At 43.0% G+C, this 18,046-nt stretch overlaps 1 protein-coding gene across 1 annotated transcript in view; it reads right to left on the bottom strand.

The window, feature by feature from the left end:
- LRP1B (LDL receptor related protein 1B) overlaps positions 1-18,046 on the bottom strand; it is a 2,110,020-nt gene that overhangs the window by 694,102 nt on the left and 1,397,872 nt on the right. Inside the window, exon 32 of the mRNA XM_077447755.1 lies at positions 3,857-4,006. Within this exon, the coding sequence (XP_077303881.1) occupies positions 3,857-4,006 (150 nt within the window). The remainder of the gene's footprint in view (positions 1-3,856; positions 4,007-18,046) is intronic.

Raw genomic sequence — 18,046 nt, 5'->3', positions numbered from 1 at the left:
TTCATATACTAGGACCAATTTTTGGACAGAAGCCAATTAACCTATCTGCATGTCTTTGGAGTGTGGGAGGAAACCGGAGTACCTGGAGGAAACCCACACAGGCACAGGGAGAACATGCAAACTCCAGGCAGGTAGTGTCGTGGTTGGGATTCGAACCAGCGACCCTTTTTACTGCTAGGCGAGAGGGCCAACCACTACACTACTGTGCTGCCCACTTGTTAGGCACACAGTTAACCCCTTGATTGCCCCAAGATGCTAATCCCTCCCCAGCCAGTGTCATTAGTCATTAGTGTACAGTATTATCACTGATCACTGTATTGGTGTCACTATCAACCTCAGTGTAAGTTATTGACCCTCCTGGCCAGTGTCTATTAGTACCAGATTGCTGGTTACCCTATCAAAGTCAAACTATAAGTCACTGATCACCGCCATTACAGTATAGCATCTATAGCTGCGTGAATTCCGGTATACTGTATATACCATAGTTTGTAGATAACTTTTACACAAACCAATCATTTTACACTTTTTAGAATTTTTTTTCCAAAGAGATGTACATTTGGCGTAAATTTTGATATGTATTACAAAAAAATAGTCTTTTTTCGTTTATATAATAAAAAATGAAAAACCCAGTGGTGATCAAACACCAGCAAAAGCAAGCTCTATTTGTGTAACAAAAAAATTATATAAATTAAATGTGGGTACAGTGCTGCATGAGCATGCAATTGCCAGTTAAATTAGCACAGTGCTGAATAGCAAAATTGATCTGGTCATGAAGGGGATAAAACCTTCTGGAGGTCGATTGCTTAATGTTGACGATGTTTTGTAGCTCATCCAAGCCTTTAGTTCTAACGAGTGTGAGGAAAATCCCCAATGTTAGCACCAACACATATTCCATGCATATAACAATGTAAATTGCCTTAAGGAAGGAAGGCCAGGATCCAACTGGATACGAGGCTATTTCTCCACCAGGAAAGGGGCTTTAAATGTACCAAGCAAGTGAGAAAACCAAATAATATACACAAAAAACACTCATATCATAAAAACATCAGTGTTATTGTATCTTGTTAAAAGATGCCATCTAGATTAAAATCAACAGTACAAAACAATCAGACAAATGTGCATAGGTATAGCAAGCGTGTGACAACCAACGCGTTTCGCTACATATGCTTCTTCAGGGTGTACGCTCTAAAGATGGCAGCCAAGTGAAGTGTCTTAAACAATTAAAAAAGACAAAATCCTATGCATAACCCTCCATCCCAGGGTAGGAACCTGTAACGTTGCCCAGAAGCCCCACACTCATGGGCCCAAGAATATGGGATTACATATCTCAAACACTTTATATCCAGGATGACACCATTCCGAAACATGGATAGATAAGAAGACTCCTGGGAGGAAAAGGCAGGGATGGACATCCAAGTGTGGCTGAACCCACTCTACTTCACTTCAAATGTCTGCCATAGACCGTGTTTGCCTCCCCAGTGTATGGAGAAGAGTATAAAAGAGAAGAGAGGCGCCTCTAAGTGTACCAATATGGTTACATTTAATGAAGGTACAACATTTGGCAACTCACATGGTTGATGATTAAAAGAAGCACATCTAAGTATGCAGGCATCCGGGTTAAAGCTGTCCACACAGACCGTCCTCCGCACTGTCGGCTCTCACCGCTGTCAGTCTGTAATCATGACCAGGAAGACCACTCTGCAGTAGAGCGAGGTTTGAATCGCTCGTGGAGCGCAGCGTGGAAGGGATGACGTTGATGGCGATGAGGAGGGCGGTCTATGCAGGGCCGTCTTTAATATTGATTGGGCCCTGGGCTAAAAAAATTTTAGGGCCCCCTCCCCCCATGCAATTTTGCTCTCCACCTTCTCTGAGACATACAATAAATAGCAGCTAGACTTAAAATCAGTTTACTGTATCAGATCAGGCAGCGATTGCGATTGGTTGCCAGAGGTTACAGCATATCAATACTGCTTACTGACTGGTTGCTAGAGGTTACAGCACTCCTTAAGGCTCACTGATTAGTTACTAGAGGTTACAACACATGATTTCTGCTTGTTGATTGGCTGCTAGAGATTACTGTACAGTAATACCGCTCACTGGTTGCTGTAGATTACAGCACATCATCTTCTCACTGCAGGGGGGCATGATATACATATAAATACTGCCTTATTTACATATCAATGCCATTGGCCTCAGCTATTTACATATGCATGTCACTGCTATTTACATATGAATGCCGGTTATTTACATGTAAGCACAGGGTCTGCAGGTAAGTCATCTGTACACAACAATAGGTCAGAGCTGGGCAGCATTAGTAGCAGCACTTCACACTGGACACAGCACATGACTAAAACCTCAAGGGACAAGGGAATGTAAACTGGGATCGTTGGCAAGTATGAGGCAGCTGCTTTGGGCCCCACAACAATGACAGGGCCCAGGGCAGCTGCCCCTTTTGCCCTGCCTTAAAGACGGCCCTGGGTCTATGTGGACAGCTTTACCCCGGATGCCTGCATACTTAGATGTGCTGGTTTTAATCATCAACCATGTGAGTTGCTAAATGTTGTACCTTCATTAAATGTAACCATATTGCTATACTTAGAGGCGCCTCTCTTCTCTTTTATACTCATTTGTGACATGATGCTACTTGTATATCAAGACATCACTTGTATATCAAGTCAAAATGTATTTTAAAATTTTGCTTGTCTTGCAAAACGCTCTCAAACCAAGGTTTTACTGTATTTGTAATCAGAATCCATATTCACAATTTGTTCTTTGTATTTTTCGAATTTTCTTTAATCTATAAATTTCAAATCGGTCAAATTTAAAATTTTAGATTTTTTTTTTCATTTGAATGCAGCAGCCGAGTAACCAAACATCTGATTGTTATTTATATACATTGCTCTTGTTTGTATTAATATATACGTTAACTCAATATATGCGAAGTGTTATAATTAATAAAAGTAAAATACAAGCTTACTTTCAACATTTTACTATGTACAATGCTGTGCAGAAGTTTTAGCCAGCTGAGAAAAAGTACAAATGCTTTTAAATATTTATATTTTACTGGTTTCTTTTTATCAATTTCACACTTGAACGAACAAAAGAAAAATCTTCATCAAATGATTACAATGATTCTTTAAATCACCCTTGGCTTAACAAAAACGGCATTATTTCGAAATAGTACTCTAATAACACACACAAAGTCTTGGATTACAACAATATGTTCACAATTCAAAGCTGAAGGAAATTCGCTTTAAAATTCGAGTCGATTTTAAATTAGATATTCGGAAATTCTGCCAAATTTTGTTTCGTTATTCAGCAAAATTTGTTTGTATTGTAATTCGGGGGTTTGGATATATCTAATCTCCGAATAACAAAAAATGTGTCTGAATATTTATTCGGAACGAAACGAACCGCACATGTCTAGTCTCAAGCAGAGTTTTCAGTACTGCCTGACTTCTCCTCTGCTGGACTACAGAACACCCCCGTCTTCTTATCTCCCTAACATAAGAGGGAGGGGGTTGTTCTGTATTCCAGCAAAAGAGAAGGGCAGACAAAATGAGGCAATGTAGAGTAGACATATATCTTGTTTTCAAAGAATTTTTTTTCTAACATTTTCTGTTTCTGCTAAATGTTGGTTCATTACTAGGTCAGATCCAGAGAGCGTCTTCTTATTTCCTTGAACCTCAGTAGAAGGCACAGACAACTTCAAATATTACAGTGTTACAATACCAGCGTATTAGCCATTAGAGCACAGTAGATGAATTTCCCATTGACAGGCAATATATTTTACCCAGTAATGATTAATCACCAGTCAGTCAATAAGATACAACCTAGATTGTATAACTGCACTTACCCACAATAGTCAGGGCTGTAGCTTTCGTTAATTCTTCCTTCAATGAGTCTATTACTTCTAAATTACTGCCATCCAAGCTGCATCTATTTATTGTGCCATTACCAGAGCTGATCCAGTATATCTTGTTGTCTGTGTAGTCTATTGACAAACCTGTAAATACATTACAGAGATGGAAGATTCTGAGAAACAACATCTAATATGATTAGCAAACGTATTAAATTAAGTGTACATAAAAGATTATACAACATACAGAACTTCTGAAATAACAATACAGTTGGCAAGAATTTTGAAGGCCTATTGAAGCTGCATTTACATGTCTGATCCAGGCTTTTAGAAGAGCATATTAGTAAATCACATAATGTTATCATGTGAACTACGTCTGCTGGTGAATATAAGACACGGCGAACACTTTCCCTGGGAGTTCAGCTGGTCTTCTCCTTAGCTCCTATGACATTGCTGAGGACAGAACTCACAAGTGAACTTACCTGTGAAGACCATCATCCAGCACCCATTGTAATATAAAGCCATGTTTGGGCTGCCTGAACTTGAAGTATATTTTTGCTTAAGTGTAACAACAGCAAAAGCTTATAGTATATAATATAATAATGCTTAATATTCACTCTCAGCACCACTGGCACTGTCATTTATTATTGTAGTGTTCTTGGCAAAAAGCAATTCCCTACCCCAAGAGCCTTTTAATGCTTCATGTAATGGCAACTCTTACACTAACCCAACTGGAACCCTAACACTAATCCCCCTATCATTATTAGATCTCCCTGTAAACCTGACACTGATCCTCCCTGTAGCCTTAACACCAGCTGTTGCTATAGCTCTAACATGAACACTCCCACAACCACAATATGAACCCCCCCTGGAACCCTAACATGAATCTTCCTGTAGTTCTAACACTAACCTTCACTGTAGCCCCAAACCTAACTCCTCCTGTAACCCCAACACTAATACTCTATGCAAGCGTAACACTAACCCTCCCTGTAACCCTAATACTAATCTTCCCTGTAACTCGAACACTAGCCCCCCATGTAACTCTTAGCCCTTGTACACACGGTCGGAGAATCTGTCGGAATGAGTCTTATCGGACCGTGTCGTCAGATAATCCGACTGTGTGTGGTATGCATCGGACTGATTCCGTCCGAATCTCCGTCCGACCCAATTTTCCAACATGTTGGAAATATTTCCCGACCAACTGGGCCGGACAGACCTAATCCGATCATGTGTAGAGAATTTTTATCAGACCAAGTGCCACGCATGCTCAGATCAAATTCCTACATCAAAGCTATTGGCTACTAGCCTGAATGTAGTCCCATCGTAACGAAATTACGTCATCACGTTCTGAAAGATCGGATTTTTCGCCAACTTGGCCCGACCGTGTGTATGCAACAGTTTCGGACACAATCCGTCGGACTAAATCCGATGGGCAAAATCCGACGGATTTGGTTGCCAAAATCTCAGACCGTGTGTATGTGGGCTAATACTAGCCTGTCCCGAATCCCTAATACTAATGCTGTAGTAACAGGCTTAACACCTGCTGTCGCTATAGCCGTAAGATTAACACTCTCATAACCCAAATACTAATCCTCCCTGTAACCCTAACATTAACCTTCCTGTCAGTCTAACATTAACTCTCTTCGTATCCCCAAACCTAACTCTTCCTATAACTCTATCACTAATGCTTTACACAACCTTAAAACTAATCCTTTTTGAAACCCAAATACTAATCCTCCCTGTAACTCAAATACTACCACTCGTATCCCTAATACTAACCCTCCCTGTAAATCTAACACTAATTCCCCCTTTAACCCTAATACTAACCCTCCCTGTAACCCTAATACTAATCTTCCCTGTAACTCGAACACTAGCCCCCCATGTAACTCTTAGCCCTTGTACACACGGTCGGAGAATCTGTCGGAATGAGTCTTATCGGACCGTGTCGTCAGAAAATCCGACTGTGTGTGGTATGCATCGGACTGATTCCGTCCGAATCTCCGTCCGACCCAATTTTCCAACATGTTGGAAATATTTCCCGACCAACTGGGCCGGACAGACCTAATCCGATCATGTGTAGAGAATTTTTATCAGACCAAGTGCCACGCATGCTCAGATCAAATTCCTACATCAAAGCTATTGGCTACTAGCCTGAATGTAGTCCCATCGTAACGAAATTACGTCATCACGTTCTGAAAGATCGGATTTTTCGCCAACTTGGCCCGACCGTGTGTATGCAACAGTTTCGGACACAATCCGTCGGACTAAATCCGATGGGCAAAATCCGACGGATTTGGTTGCCAAAATCTCCGACCGTGTGTATGTGGGCTAATACTAGCCTGTCCCGAATCCCTAATACTAATGCTGTAGTAACAGGCTTAACACCTGCTGTCGCTATAGCCGTAAGATTAACACTCTCATAACCCAAATACTAATCCTCCCTGTAACCCTAACATTAACCTTCCTGTCAGTCTAACATTAACTCTCTTCGTATCCCCAAACCTAACTCTTCCTATAACTCTATCACTAATGCTTTACACAACCTTAAAACTAATCCTTTTTGAAACCCAAATACTAATCCTCCCTGTAACTCAAATACTACCACTCGTATCCCTAATACTAACCCTCCCTGTAAATCTAACACTAATTCCCCCTTTAACCCTAATACTAATCCTCCCTGTAACCCTAATACTGACCCTCCCTATAACCCTAATACTAATCTCCCCTATAACCCCAATACTAATCCCCCGTGTAACCCTAAGGCCGCGTACACACGGGCGGACTGTTCGCCCAACCTTGTCCGCTGAACAGTGTTTGGGCGGACAGTCCGCTCGTGTGTGGGCTTTCAGCGGACAGTTTCAGCGGACAGTTGGACGGACAAAGTCTTTCGGAAATTCCGAAAAACTGTCCGCTGAAACTGTGTTTGAGCGAACAGTCCGCCCGTGTGTGGGCTTGTCCGCTGTACTTTCGAAATGAGCGGACTGTTCCCGCTCGGAAAGTCCGCCCATTTCGAGCGCGTGTACAGGTAGGCGGGGCCCGCGAAGGAGACGTCGCGGGCTCCGCCGCCTGGAATGGGCTTAAAGGGGAACCCCAACGCCGAAAAAAAATCGGCGTGGGGGTTCCCCCAAAGTCCACACCAGACCCTTGTCCGAGCACGCTACCCGGCCGGCCAGGAAAGGGGGGCGAGCGAGCGCGCCCCCCCTCCTGAGCCGTACCAGGCCGCGTGCCCTCAACATGGGGGGGTGCCTTGGGGAAGGGGGGGCCGCGCGGCCCCCCCACCCCAAAGCACCTTGTCCCCATGTTGATGAGGACAAGGGCCTCTTCCCGACAACCCTGGCCGTTGGTTGTCGGGGTCTGCGGGCGGGGGGCTTATCGGAATCCGGGAGCCCCCTTTAAGAAGGGGGCCCCCGGATACCGGCCCCCCACCCTATGTGAATGAGTATGGGGTACAATGTACCCCTACCCATTCACCTGTGAAATAAAGTACAAAAAAAAACACAACACAGGGAAAAAATATTTTATTGCACAGCTCCGGGGGTCTTCCGTCTTCGGGGGTCTTCTCGCCGGACTCCTCCGCTATCTGTGTGTAGCTCTTTTACTAGCGGAGGAGTCCGGCTTTCTTCCTCCCCGCCGCCGGCCTCTTCTCCCGACTTCGGGGGTCTTGTCCCCCTCTTCGGTTCTTCTGCCGGGCCACCGCGCCTTCTTGTAGCTCTTTTACAGGCGGTGGCCCGGTCTTCTGTCGCCGCTGCCTTCCGTTCTTCTGTCGCCGCCTTCGGTTCTTCTGCCGGGCCACCGCGCCTTCTTGTAGCTCTTTTACAGGCGGTGGCCCGGTCTTCTGTCGCCGCTGTCGTCGCCGCCGCCGCCGCCTTCCGTTCTTGTTCTTCTTCTTCTTCTCCTGGAGATGTTGACTCGACGAGCTCTCCGGCCGGAATGCCAGGGACACGCTCCGCTGCCACTTATATAGTGACAATGGGGCGGTGTCACATGGTATATGTCACATGGGTTGGTCACATGGTGACCCCGCCCCCTTACGATGTCATAGTCCCCATGTGACATCAACCCATGTGACCAACCCATGTGACATATACCATGTGACACCGCCCCATTGTCACTATATAAGTGACCGCACAGCGCGGCTCTGGCATTCCGGCCGGAGAGCTCGTCGAGTCAACATCTCCAGGAGAAGAAGAAGAAGAAGAAGAAGAAGAAGAACAAGAATGGAAGGCGGCGGCGGCGGTGACGACAGCGGCGACAGAAGACCGGGCCACCGCCTGTAAAAGAGCTACAAGAAGGCGCGGTGGCCCGGCAGAAGAACCGAAGGCGGCGACAGAAGAACGGAAGGCAGCGGCGACAGAAGACCGGGCCACCGCCTGTAAAAGAGCTACAAGAAGGCGCGGTGGCCCGGCAGAAGAACCGAAGAGGGGGACAAGACCCCCGAAGTCGGGAGAAGAGGCCGGCGGCGGGGAGGAAGAAAGCCGGACTCCTCTGCTAGCAAAAGAGCTACACACACATAGCGGAGGAGTCCGGCGAGAAGACCCCCGAAGACGGAAGACCCCCGGAGCTGTGCAATAAAATATTTTTTCCCTGTGTTGTGTTTTTTTTTTGTACTTTATTTCACAGGTGAATGGGTAGGGGTACATTGTACCCCATACTCATTCACATAGGGTGGGGGGCTGGTATCCGGGGGCCCCCTTCTTAAAGGGGGCTCCCGGATTCCGATAAGCCCCCCCGCCCGCAGACCCCGACAACCAACGGCCAGGGTTGTCGGGAAGAGGCCCTTGTCCTCATCAACATGGGGACAAGGTGCTTTGGGGTGGGGGGGCCGCGCGGCCCCCCCTTCCCCAAGGCACCCCCCTATGTTGAGGGCACGCGGCCTGGTACGGCTAAGGAGGGGGGGCGCGCTCGCTCGCCCCCCTTTCCTGGCCGGCCGGGTAGCGTGCTCGGACAAGGGTCTGGTGTGGACTTTGGGGGAACCCCCACGCCGATTTTTTTTCGGCGTTGGGGTTCCCCTTTAAGCCCATTCCAGGCGGCGGAGCCCGCGACGTCTCCTTCGCGGGCCCCGCCTACCTGTACACGCGCTCGAAATGGGCGGATTTGCCTCCTCCTTACGTGGGCGAGTCCGTTCATTTCAAAAGTTGAGCGAACTGTTTGCCCAACCTTGTTCGTCAAACAGTCCGCTCGTGTGTGGGCAAGTCCGCTCATGCAAATTTTGAGCGGACTGTTTGCCGAAACTGTTTGACGAACAAGGTTGGGCAAACAGTCCGCGCATGTGTACACGGCCTAATACTAATCCCCCCTGTAGCCCTAATACTAACACTCCTTGCAATCCTAATACTAACCCTCCCTGTAATCCTAATACTAACCCTCCCTGTAATCCTAATACTAATGCTCCCTGTAATCCTAATACTAACCCTCCCCGAAAACCTAACACTAATCCTCCCTGTAACCCTAATACTAACCCTCCCCGTAACCCTAAGACTTATCCCCCCTGTAATCACAATACTAACCCTCCCTGTAATCCTAATACTAACCCTCCCTGTAATCCTAATACTAACCCTCCCCGTAAACCTAACACTAATCCTCCCTGTAACCCTAATACTAACCCTCCCCGTAACCCTAAGACCTATCCCCCCTGTAACCACAATACTAACCCTCCCTGTAATCCTAATACTAACCCTCCCTGTAATCCTAATACTAACCCTCCCTGTAACCCTAATACTAACCCTCCCCGTAACCCTAAGACTTATCCCCCCTGTAACCACAATACTAACCCTCCCTGTAAACCTAATACTAAACCTCCCTGTAACCCTAATACTAACTCCCCCGTAACTCCAATACTAACCCTCCCTGTAACCCTAACACAAACCCTTCCTGTAACAGTAATACTAATCTCCCCTGTACCCATAAGGCCTCATGCACACAGGATGATTTGAACTCTGCTTTTCAAGGCATTTTGCATTTTCTTTTTATGCTTCTAAATACCCCTCAATGCTAGCCTATGTGTCCATTCACACACAAGTATTTACAGGCATTTAGAGGCAGAAAAAAAAATCTCATGACCAGCTTGTTCAGGAGAAGAGCATTCAAGCATCAAAAACGTATCTAAACACAATTTAGTGCTTGGCACGTCAAGCGCTTGGCTGTTCATTCATTCCAATAGCCAGAGGAAATTAATATTTCTATTATTTCCATTTCCAGGGAATAAAAAAAACAAAAAAAAACAGCAAGATTGCCTGTCAGTGTTTGGAGCTCTGTGTTGTTTACATCACAGGGCTCCCTTCCCTGAGGTGATGGAGCTGATCAGTAGGTGACGGTGATCATTTGTTGGCTGGCACCCACGGACCGGCTTGTGCTGTGACAAATCACAGCGCAGCAAGGGTGGCAGGCATGCGCGAGTGCGCCCACCCTACCCGGAAATGCTGGATCACGTATCAAATATGTGATCCAGCGCAGACCGACCACTCTGCCACAGTATACCTGTATGGGGTGGTTTGCAAGGGGTTAAACAAAAAATAATATAGCATATACAATTGCTACACAAGTCATATTGTAATTAAATGTTATTAAAAATGACCTTTCCGTTTCAATCTGCGGTGCTGTCATTTTCTGTAAAAATGAATGCAATATGGCTACCTGGAGGCATTCTGTACACAGTGGGTGTACAGAACTTCCCCAGAAATCGTTTTTCTTCCTTGTGTGATTGGTTCACAGAATTTCCCAGAAATCTGCACATACAGAGTTATGACACCCCTTGCAACAAAAAAATATTTTTTTATGAGATGCTCCCAAAGGATCACTTCTAAAGGGATGCGGACCTTGCAGCATTCCTCATTAGAACACTGCAAGTGCATCAGCTGATCAACAATGAAAAAGTTATTCTCATTCAGTATCAGTTACCAAAAGACAAACAAGAACAAACAGCTTTTCCTTCATAGTAGAAAAGGTAGGCATTTGCAAAAATGTTTCTTAAAATTCTTGCAATGTTCATAGATCACCCAGAGGGTTTTCTTTTTTTTTAACAAAAGTGGAGTTGCTCTTTAACCACTTAAGGACCAAACCTCTTTTTTAGATGTGTTGTTTACAAGTTAAAAACCTTATACTTTTTTTTCTAACACCCTAGAGAATAAAATGGCGGTCGTTGCCATACTTTCTGCCACACCGTATTTGTGCAGCGGTCTCGCAAGCGCACTCTTTTTGGAAAAATATACTAAGTAAAGATAAGTTAGCCCATTTTTTTTTCCCTTTATGAAAGATAATGTTACACCGAGTAAATTGATGCCCAACATGTCATGCTACCCTTAAAAATCTCCATAGGCGACATTAAAAAAATTCTATAGGTTGCATAGGTTGCAATGTTTTGCGTTACAGGGGAGGTCTGGGGCTAGAATTATTGCTTTTGCTGTACCGATCGTGGCACATGTGTGGTTTGAATACCGTTTTCATATGGGGGCGCTACTCACGTATATGTTCGCTTCTGCATGCGAGCTCGGCGGGACGGGGCGTGTTTAAAAAATAAATAAAAAATCTTATTTATTTTATCTTTATTTTTTATTTTTACACTGTTTAAAAAAAGTGTCACTTTTATTCCTATTACAAGGAATGTAAACATCCCTTGTAATAGAACAAAAGCATGACAGACTTCTTAAATATGAGATCTGGGGTCAAAAAGACCTCAGATCTCATATTTACACTAAAATGCAATAATAAAAAATATATAAATAAATAAATAAAATACATTTTTCATAAAAAAAAATTATGAAAAAACAGTAATGTTTTGTACCGAATCCGCCACAGAGACCACTTTTATCTTGTACCGGCCAACCAGCTGAACGTGGTGATACTGAGGTTATGGCAGCTAGCTGCTGGCAATACAACGATATCCGTCCGCAAAGTGAGGACGTACATCGGCATGCGGTGGTCCAGAAGGGGTTAATGAATAGTTAATGAATACAGAGCTACATTAATCTGTCCTTTATGTCTGCCTAGGTTTCGTTTTTAAAGAGTGATGCCACTTTTGTTGCGAAAAAATATTCCCCTCTGTGTAATCTATGTACATTGCAAAGATTTTAACAAACTGTGTTGCAGATTCCTACCTTTTGTTATTCTGGAGAAATAGCTGTTTTTTTTTTGTAGTGAAGATGAATGGGAGTGACTTTATAATTAGCAATCAGCTGCGGCATTTACAGTGTTCTAATGTGGAAAGTGGTAGGGTCTGCATCCCTTTAGGTTTGATTACTTTTTTGGGGGTATCTCACCAAACATGCCCAAAATCTGACTTGTATCTCAGTGTAGACTTCTGGGAAAATCAGTAAGCCAATCACACGAGCAGGAAATGACATTGTGGGGGGGGGGGGGGGGGGTCTGTGCACCAGGTAGCCATATTGCATTTTACAGAAAATGACAGCGCTGCAGAATGATAACAAGAACAATAATTTAAGAACATTTAATTACAATATGACTTGTGTAGCAATTGTATACGCCATATATATATATATATATATATATATATATATATATATATATATATATATATATTTTTTATTCCCACAAAAGTGCACCTGCTCTTTAATTAGCAATAGTATTTGAGGAGAATACTCCAGTGTCCCAGCCTTATGGTACATTTACCGGCAGCCCGTCCTGTTTATCGTTTTTTCTCGGTGAGGTGAACATACTTTCATAGTTATTTAACTCTTCGTTTTATGCTCTGCAGCGTTAAAGCAAGCATAACTTCTGTAATTAAAACCTCCAAAGATATATTGCAAACAGCCCGAGCATATTTAATTGGCAAATAAGGCACATCCATTATGAGATGGAGCTTATTAGAGTTTTTCATCACTGTCTGGGTTTCGCTGTGAGGCTGATATTAAAGAACAAGCGTACTGTCAAGGTTCGTTTTCTACCACACTTGGCAAAGTCATCATCACTCCTCAACAAGGAATTCTCAGGACATTAGTGTACACATAGCTCATTAGCCAAAATCAGCTTTCAGGTCAATTTCTTCACCACTGTAATTTCATCTGTTCATTAACAACTCTAGTAGGGATTTGATTAATTTCAGATTAAAACAAAAATTCAGGCTAAGTGAGATGTCTTCATCCATAGAAAGGTTTGATGGTAGTAATATTGCAGATATGGATGGAGTCTAAAGGTTGAGCCACCCACTGATTTATAAAGTCCCAAGTGGACTCCGGCAGTTACATCTCTCCAATAGAGTCCCTCACCCTGTTCCTGAATGCCTTTGGGCTACCTCAACACACAGCCACACCAATGCACTTAAATTGACATTAAGCAACATCCTTATTCTACAGAAATCACAAATCCACTACTTAATAGCCTTGTAGTCTACTCTTCATTAAATTGTTTCTAATTGTGTTCTTCTGCCTCCTTGAAACGTCCTTCATGAGTTCCCCCTCACTTCCTTTGTTTGTAAGAAGCAGTCCACATTAGTTGTAGTCTATACTAGAGATGTGCGATTCGTTTCGTATGAATCTCAAATTCGTACGTTCGGGAGGAACGAATTGCCATGCGTCCGAATTTTGTACGAAATACGAACTTTTGTTTACGAATCCCCAGGAGGAAGTCAGCACAGCACAGGGATGGTGGGAGCCCCTCATCTAACGAAAATTCGTATTTCGGATAGGAAATTCATCAACGGAATTTCGTATTTTGGATAAAAACCAAACTTCCATCAGCATCGACTGTCATATTGAGGTATATTTTTGCCTTTCAATTCATTGTAACGAACGTTCGTACAAGTTAACAAACCTAACGACAATTCATATTTCGTACGAATTGAAATTGAATTTCGGACACGAAATACAAAGTACGAATTAATTTTAATACGAACTGTAACGGAACAGAACGAAACAAATTTATTGACGGCGCCCATGTCTAGTCTAAACACACCACAAATCCCATAGTCCATAATCTATCTTGTCGGCAAATGCCTATACTAGGATCACAGCTGCAGTCATGAGCCCAGTACTGTTTTTTTTCTGCTGCGACTGGCTTTCTTATAAAAGTGAACTGGGCGGCTGTAACTTTTCCAGACCTCTGAAGGTCCCTCTCCTTCTGCCACTACCCATGGTCATTCCCAGGCTCTCCAGTTCCACCGGGGAGCTCAGGAACACAGTAAGTATTCAGGACAGCTGCCTACAGAGAAGATGGAGGAATATCCACTCCCCCCTCTCCTCTGTGACGAGTGATCCTGGGAGCAATGAGGATTTAACAACTTCTGGTTTCAGATCTGTCATTTCCTGGCTGTTAGCCCTTGTTAGAATATCGTTGTTAGCTAGCTAGCTACCATAACCCCGGTATCCTCTTCTTCAGTGGGCGGTCCGCTTCAAGATAAAAGTGGACTCTGCGGTGGATTTGCGGCAAGATCACTTTTATCAGAGGCAGGAGAGGACTCTCTATCCTCCTGCTGCGCTCCAATGCTGATCTGATCCTTTCCCTAGCCTGACATGGAGATGAGTGAGGGGAAGATGGCCCCTACCCGTCTCCATATCATTGCAGGGCGGAAGCGACGTTCAAACGTCACTTCTGCCCATAGCTCTAAGCCCCATACACACTAACAGATTTTCTGCTGATTTTTGTCTTCCGATTTACCAAAACCATAAAATATGAGGTCAAACCTTAGGAGTTTCAATTTGTATGCAATCAGGGAGGCCTTTGAACTACATGGTTTTGGTAAATCTGAAGACAAAAATCAGCAGAAAATCTGATAGTGTGTATGGTGCTTTAAAGTGCCATTTTTTATTTTTTTTAAATGACAACATTACTTATTTATTTTTATTGCATTTTAGTGTAAATATGAGATCTGAGGTCTTTTTGACCCCATATCTCATGTTTAATTGGCCATGTCATGCTTTTTTTGTAATACAAGGGATGTTTACATTCCTTGTAATAGGAATAAAAGTGACACCTTTAAAAAAAATTAAAAAATAACAGTTTACAAATAAAAAATAAAAGGTAGAATAAATAAAAAAAAAAAAAATTGTAATGCGCCCGGTCCCGCCGAGCTCGTGTGCAGAAGCGAATGCATATGTGAGTAGCGCCCGCATATGAAAACGGTGTTCAAACCACACATGTGAGGTATCGCCGTGATTGGTAGAGTGAGAGCAGCAAATCTAGACCTCCTCTGTACCTCAAAACATGCAACCTGTCAAAGTTTTTAAAAGTTGCCTATGGAGATTTTTAAGGGTAAAAGTTTGTCACCATTCCACGAGCGGGCGCAATTTTGAAGCGTGACATGTTGTGTATCAATTTACTCGGCGTAACATTATCTTTCACAATATAAAAAAAATTGGGCTAACTTTACTGTTGTCTTATTTTTTAATTTAAAAAAAATAATTTTTTCCAAAAAAAGTGTGCTTTTAAGACTGCCGCGCAAATACGGTGTGACAGAAAGTATTGCAACAACCGCCATTTTATTCTCTAGGGTGTTAGAAAAAAATTTATAATGTTTATGGGTTCTAAGTAAATTTCTAGCAAAAAACTTTTTAACTTGTAAACAACAAATGTCAGAAAGAGGCTCAGTCCTTAAGTAGTTAATATTGACCCTATTTTTAAATTAGGGAAAAAACAAGACAAACATATTTTTTCCCTTATGGGGCCTGTAAACAGCACAAGCCATTTGACAAGAATTAAGTTCCTAAAGCTTCTAAACAGGATGATAAATGTAACAATGTTATTTGTCTTACAAGAGCACATCTCGGCAAACAACCAAAAAGCCAAAACAATGACTTCAATATTTTCGATAAATCAAAGGGAAGCATAATGCGAAGATTAAAATTGATGGCTTTATTCTCGTGTTAACGGCAGGGGCTGAATAGCTGGCTGGCTAATCTGAAGCATGTAATATATGACAGGTCCATAGGTGATCTACAGCGCTTGGGGCTACACTGGTACAAGCACATAGATGATTTGTCCTGTGTTAATGATATACTGTAAGCCGGATTTTCTGCTTGCATCAAAATATCGTAAAAATATGTGACTTAGATATATCACTATTTGTTGGGTGACAGCTGAACACAAATCATCAAGTCCGCTTTTTGCGGAGGAGGATAATGTAAAAAAGCCACAATCAATCATTATTTATTTACACTTAGCCATCCTGTTGGTAATACGGAGAATGAAGGATTATGGGAATGTGAGCCAAACTTTTCCCCAACTGCGGCCACTGTCAGCACCATTTCATATAAAATACAGTATATGCGTTTTGTGTTTTTATGGAACATCATTCTCTTGACACGGCTTCAGTGTTCCTGACCTGAAGCAAGCTTGTTCTCAAATCTTAACCAGTGACTCAAATGCTTAAATTTACTAGATTGGCACAAGACAGGAAACTAGCATTTTCAGAAGAAGGCCCGCAATGCTAAAGTACAGCACAGGTTTCTTTTAACCACTTGCCGTACAGGATTTTTTCTTGCACTTTTTGTTTGCAAGTACAAATCTGTACTTTTTGCTAGAAAATTACTTAGAACCCCCCGAAGCGTTTTTTGTTGTAATATTTTGTCATACTGTATTTGCGCAGTGGTCTTTCAAGCGCAATTTTTTTGGAAAAAAAACACACTTTTACCACTTCCTGCCCAACGTCATATGACGTCACAGATTTTGAGTGGGGATATCTGAATGATGCCTGCAGTTACAGGCATCATTCAGATATCTTCTTTTAGAGCCAGTGAGCCTTCACCATAAGAACAATCATAGCAGCTGTTCAGCCATTTGATTGTTCTTACAGGCGGCCTCCAGTGCTTCTACCGACTCACCCATGCGATCAATGAGCAGGAGACGGAACCGACCAGTGTCGGATGTTGACGATAGAGATTTACGGCGGGCCAGATGGTCCCAGAAGTGCCAATGATCGTTCGGAGGTCAGGCGCGATGTTATGACGTCACACCTGTCCTCTGCAATTGAAAAAAATGCATCCACCTCGGCTGGGAAACTGATTATTTTTTTTATTTCACACTTCCCAGCCTAGAGGTGAGATCTGGGGACTAATATATCCCAGATCTCACTGTAAAGAGAACCTGTCATGCCATATTCCTATTACAAGGGATGTTTACATTCCTTGCAATAGGAATAAAAGTGTATATATATATATATATATATATATATATATATATATATATATATATATATATATATATATATATATATATTTTTTTTTTTTTAAAGAAAGCAAATAAAAAAATAAAAGTTAAATTAACAATAATTTTCCCCTGTACAAATCATTAGTAAGACCTCATCTGGAATATGCAGTTCCGTTTTGGATACCAATTTCCAAAAGTGGATATTGGGGAACTGGAGAAAGTGCAGAGAAAACTCTTTGTCATGTTGGAATACTGCCAAGTTTCCAAAGGGAGGAGATCATTCTCTGCTTCAGTATGTCACAGTACATGTTGGCATTCATGGTTCCCTTAATGAACTGTAGCCCCCCCAGTGCTGGCAGCACTCATGCAACCCCAAACCATGACACTCCCACCTGAAGGCAAGACACACTTGTCTTTGTACTCCTCACCTGGTTGCCGCCACACATGCTTGACACCATCTGAACCAAATACGTTTTTCTTGGTATCATAAGACCACAGGACATGGACAGTAATCCATGTCCTTAGTCTGTTTGTCTTCAGCAAACTGTTTGCAGGCTTTCTTGTGCATCATCTTTAGAAGAGGCTTTCTTCTGGGATGACAGCCATGCAGGCCAGTTTGAAGCAGTGTGCGGCATATGGTCTGAGCACTGACAGGCTGATCTCCCATAACTTCAACCTCTGCAGCAATGCTGCCAGCACTCATAAGTCTATTACCCAAAGACAAACTCTGGATATGACGCTGAGCATGTGCACTCAGCTTCTTTGGTCGACCATGGTGAGGCCTGTTCTGAGTGGAATCAGTGCTGTTAAACTACTGTAAGGTCTTGGACACCATGCTGCAGCTCAGTTTCAAGGTTATAGCAATCTACTTGGCCATCTTTATGTAGAGCAACAATTCTTTTTTCAGATCCTCAGAGAGTCCTTTGCCATGAGGTGCCATGTTGAACTTCCAGTGACCAGTATAATAAAGTGAGAGCGAGAACACCAAATTGAACACATCTGCTCCCCATTCACACCTGAGACCTTGTAACACTAACAAGTCACATGACACCGAGGAGGGAAAATGACTAATTGGGCTCAATTTGGGTATTT

The sequence above is a fragment of the Lithobates pipiens genome, unplaced genomic scaffold (assembly GCF_037356315.1).
Source record: "Lithobates pipiens isolate NorthernLeopardFrog02 unplaced genomic scaffold, aLitPip1_a1.2 Scaffold_22, whole genome shotgun sequence".
NCBI classification, from domain to species: domain Eukaryota; kingdom Metazoa; phylum Chordata; class Amphibia; order Anura; family Ranidae; genus Lithobates; species Lithobates pipiens.
Note: the sequence above shows the minus strand (reverse complement) of the source record. Positions and strands in the feature narration are given on the sequence as shown.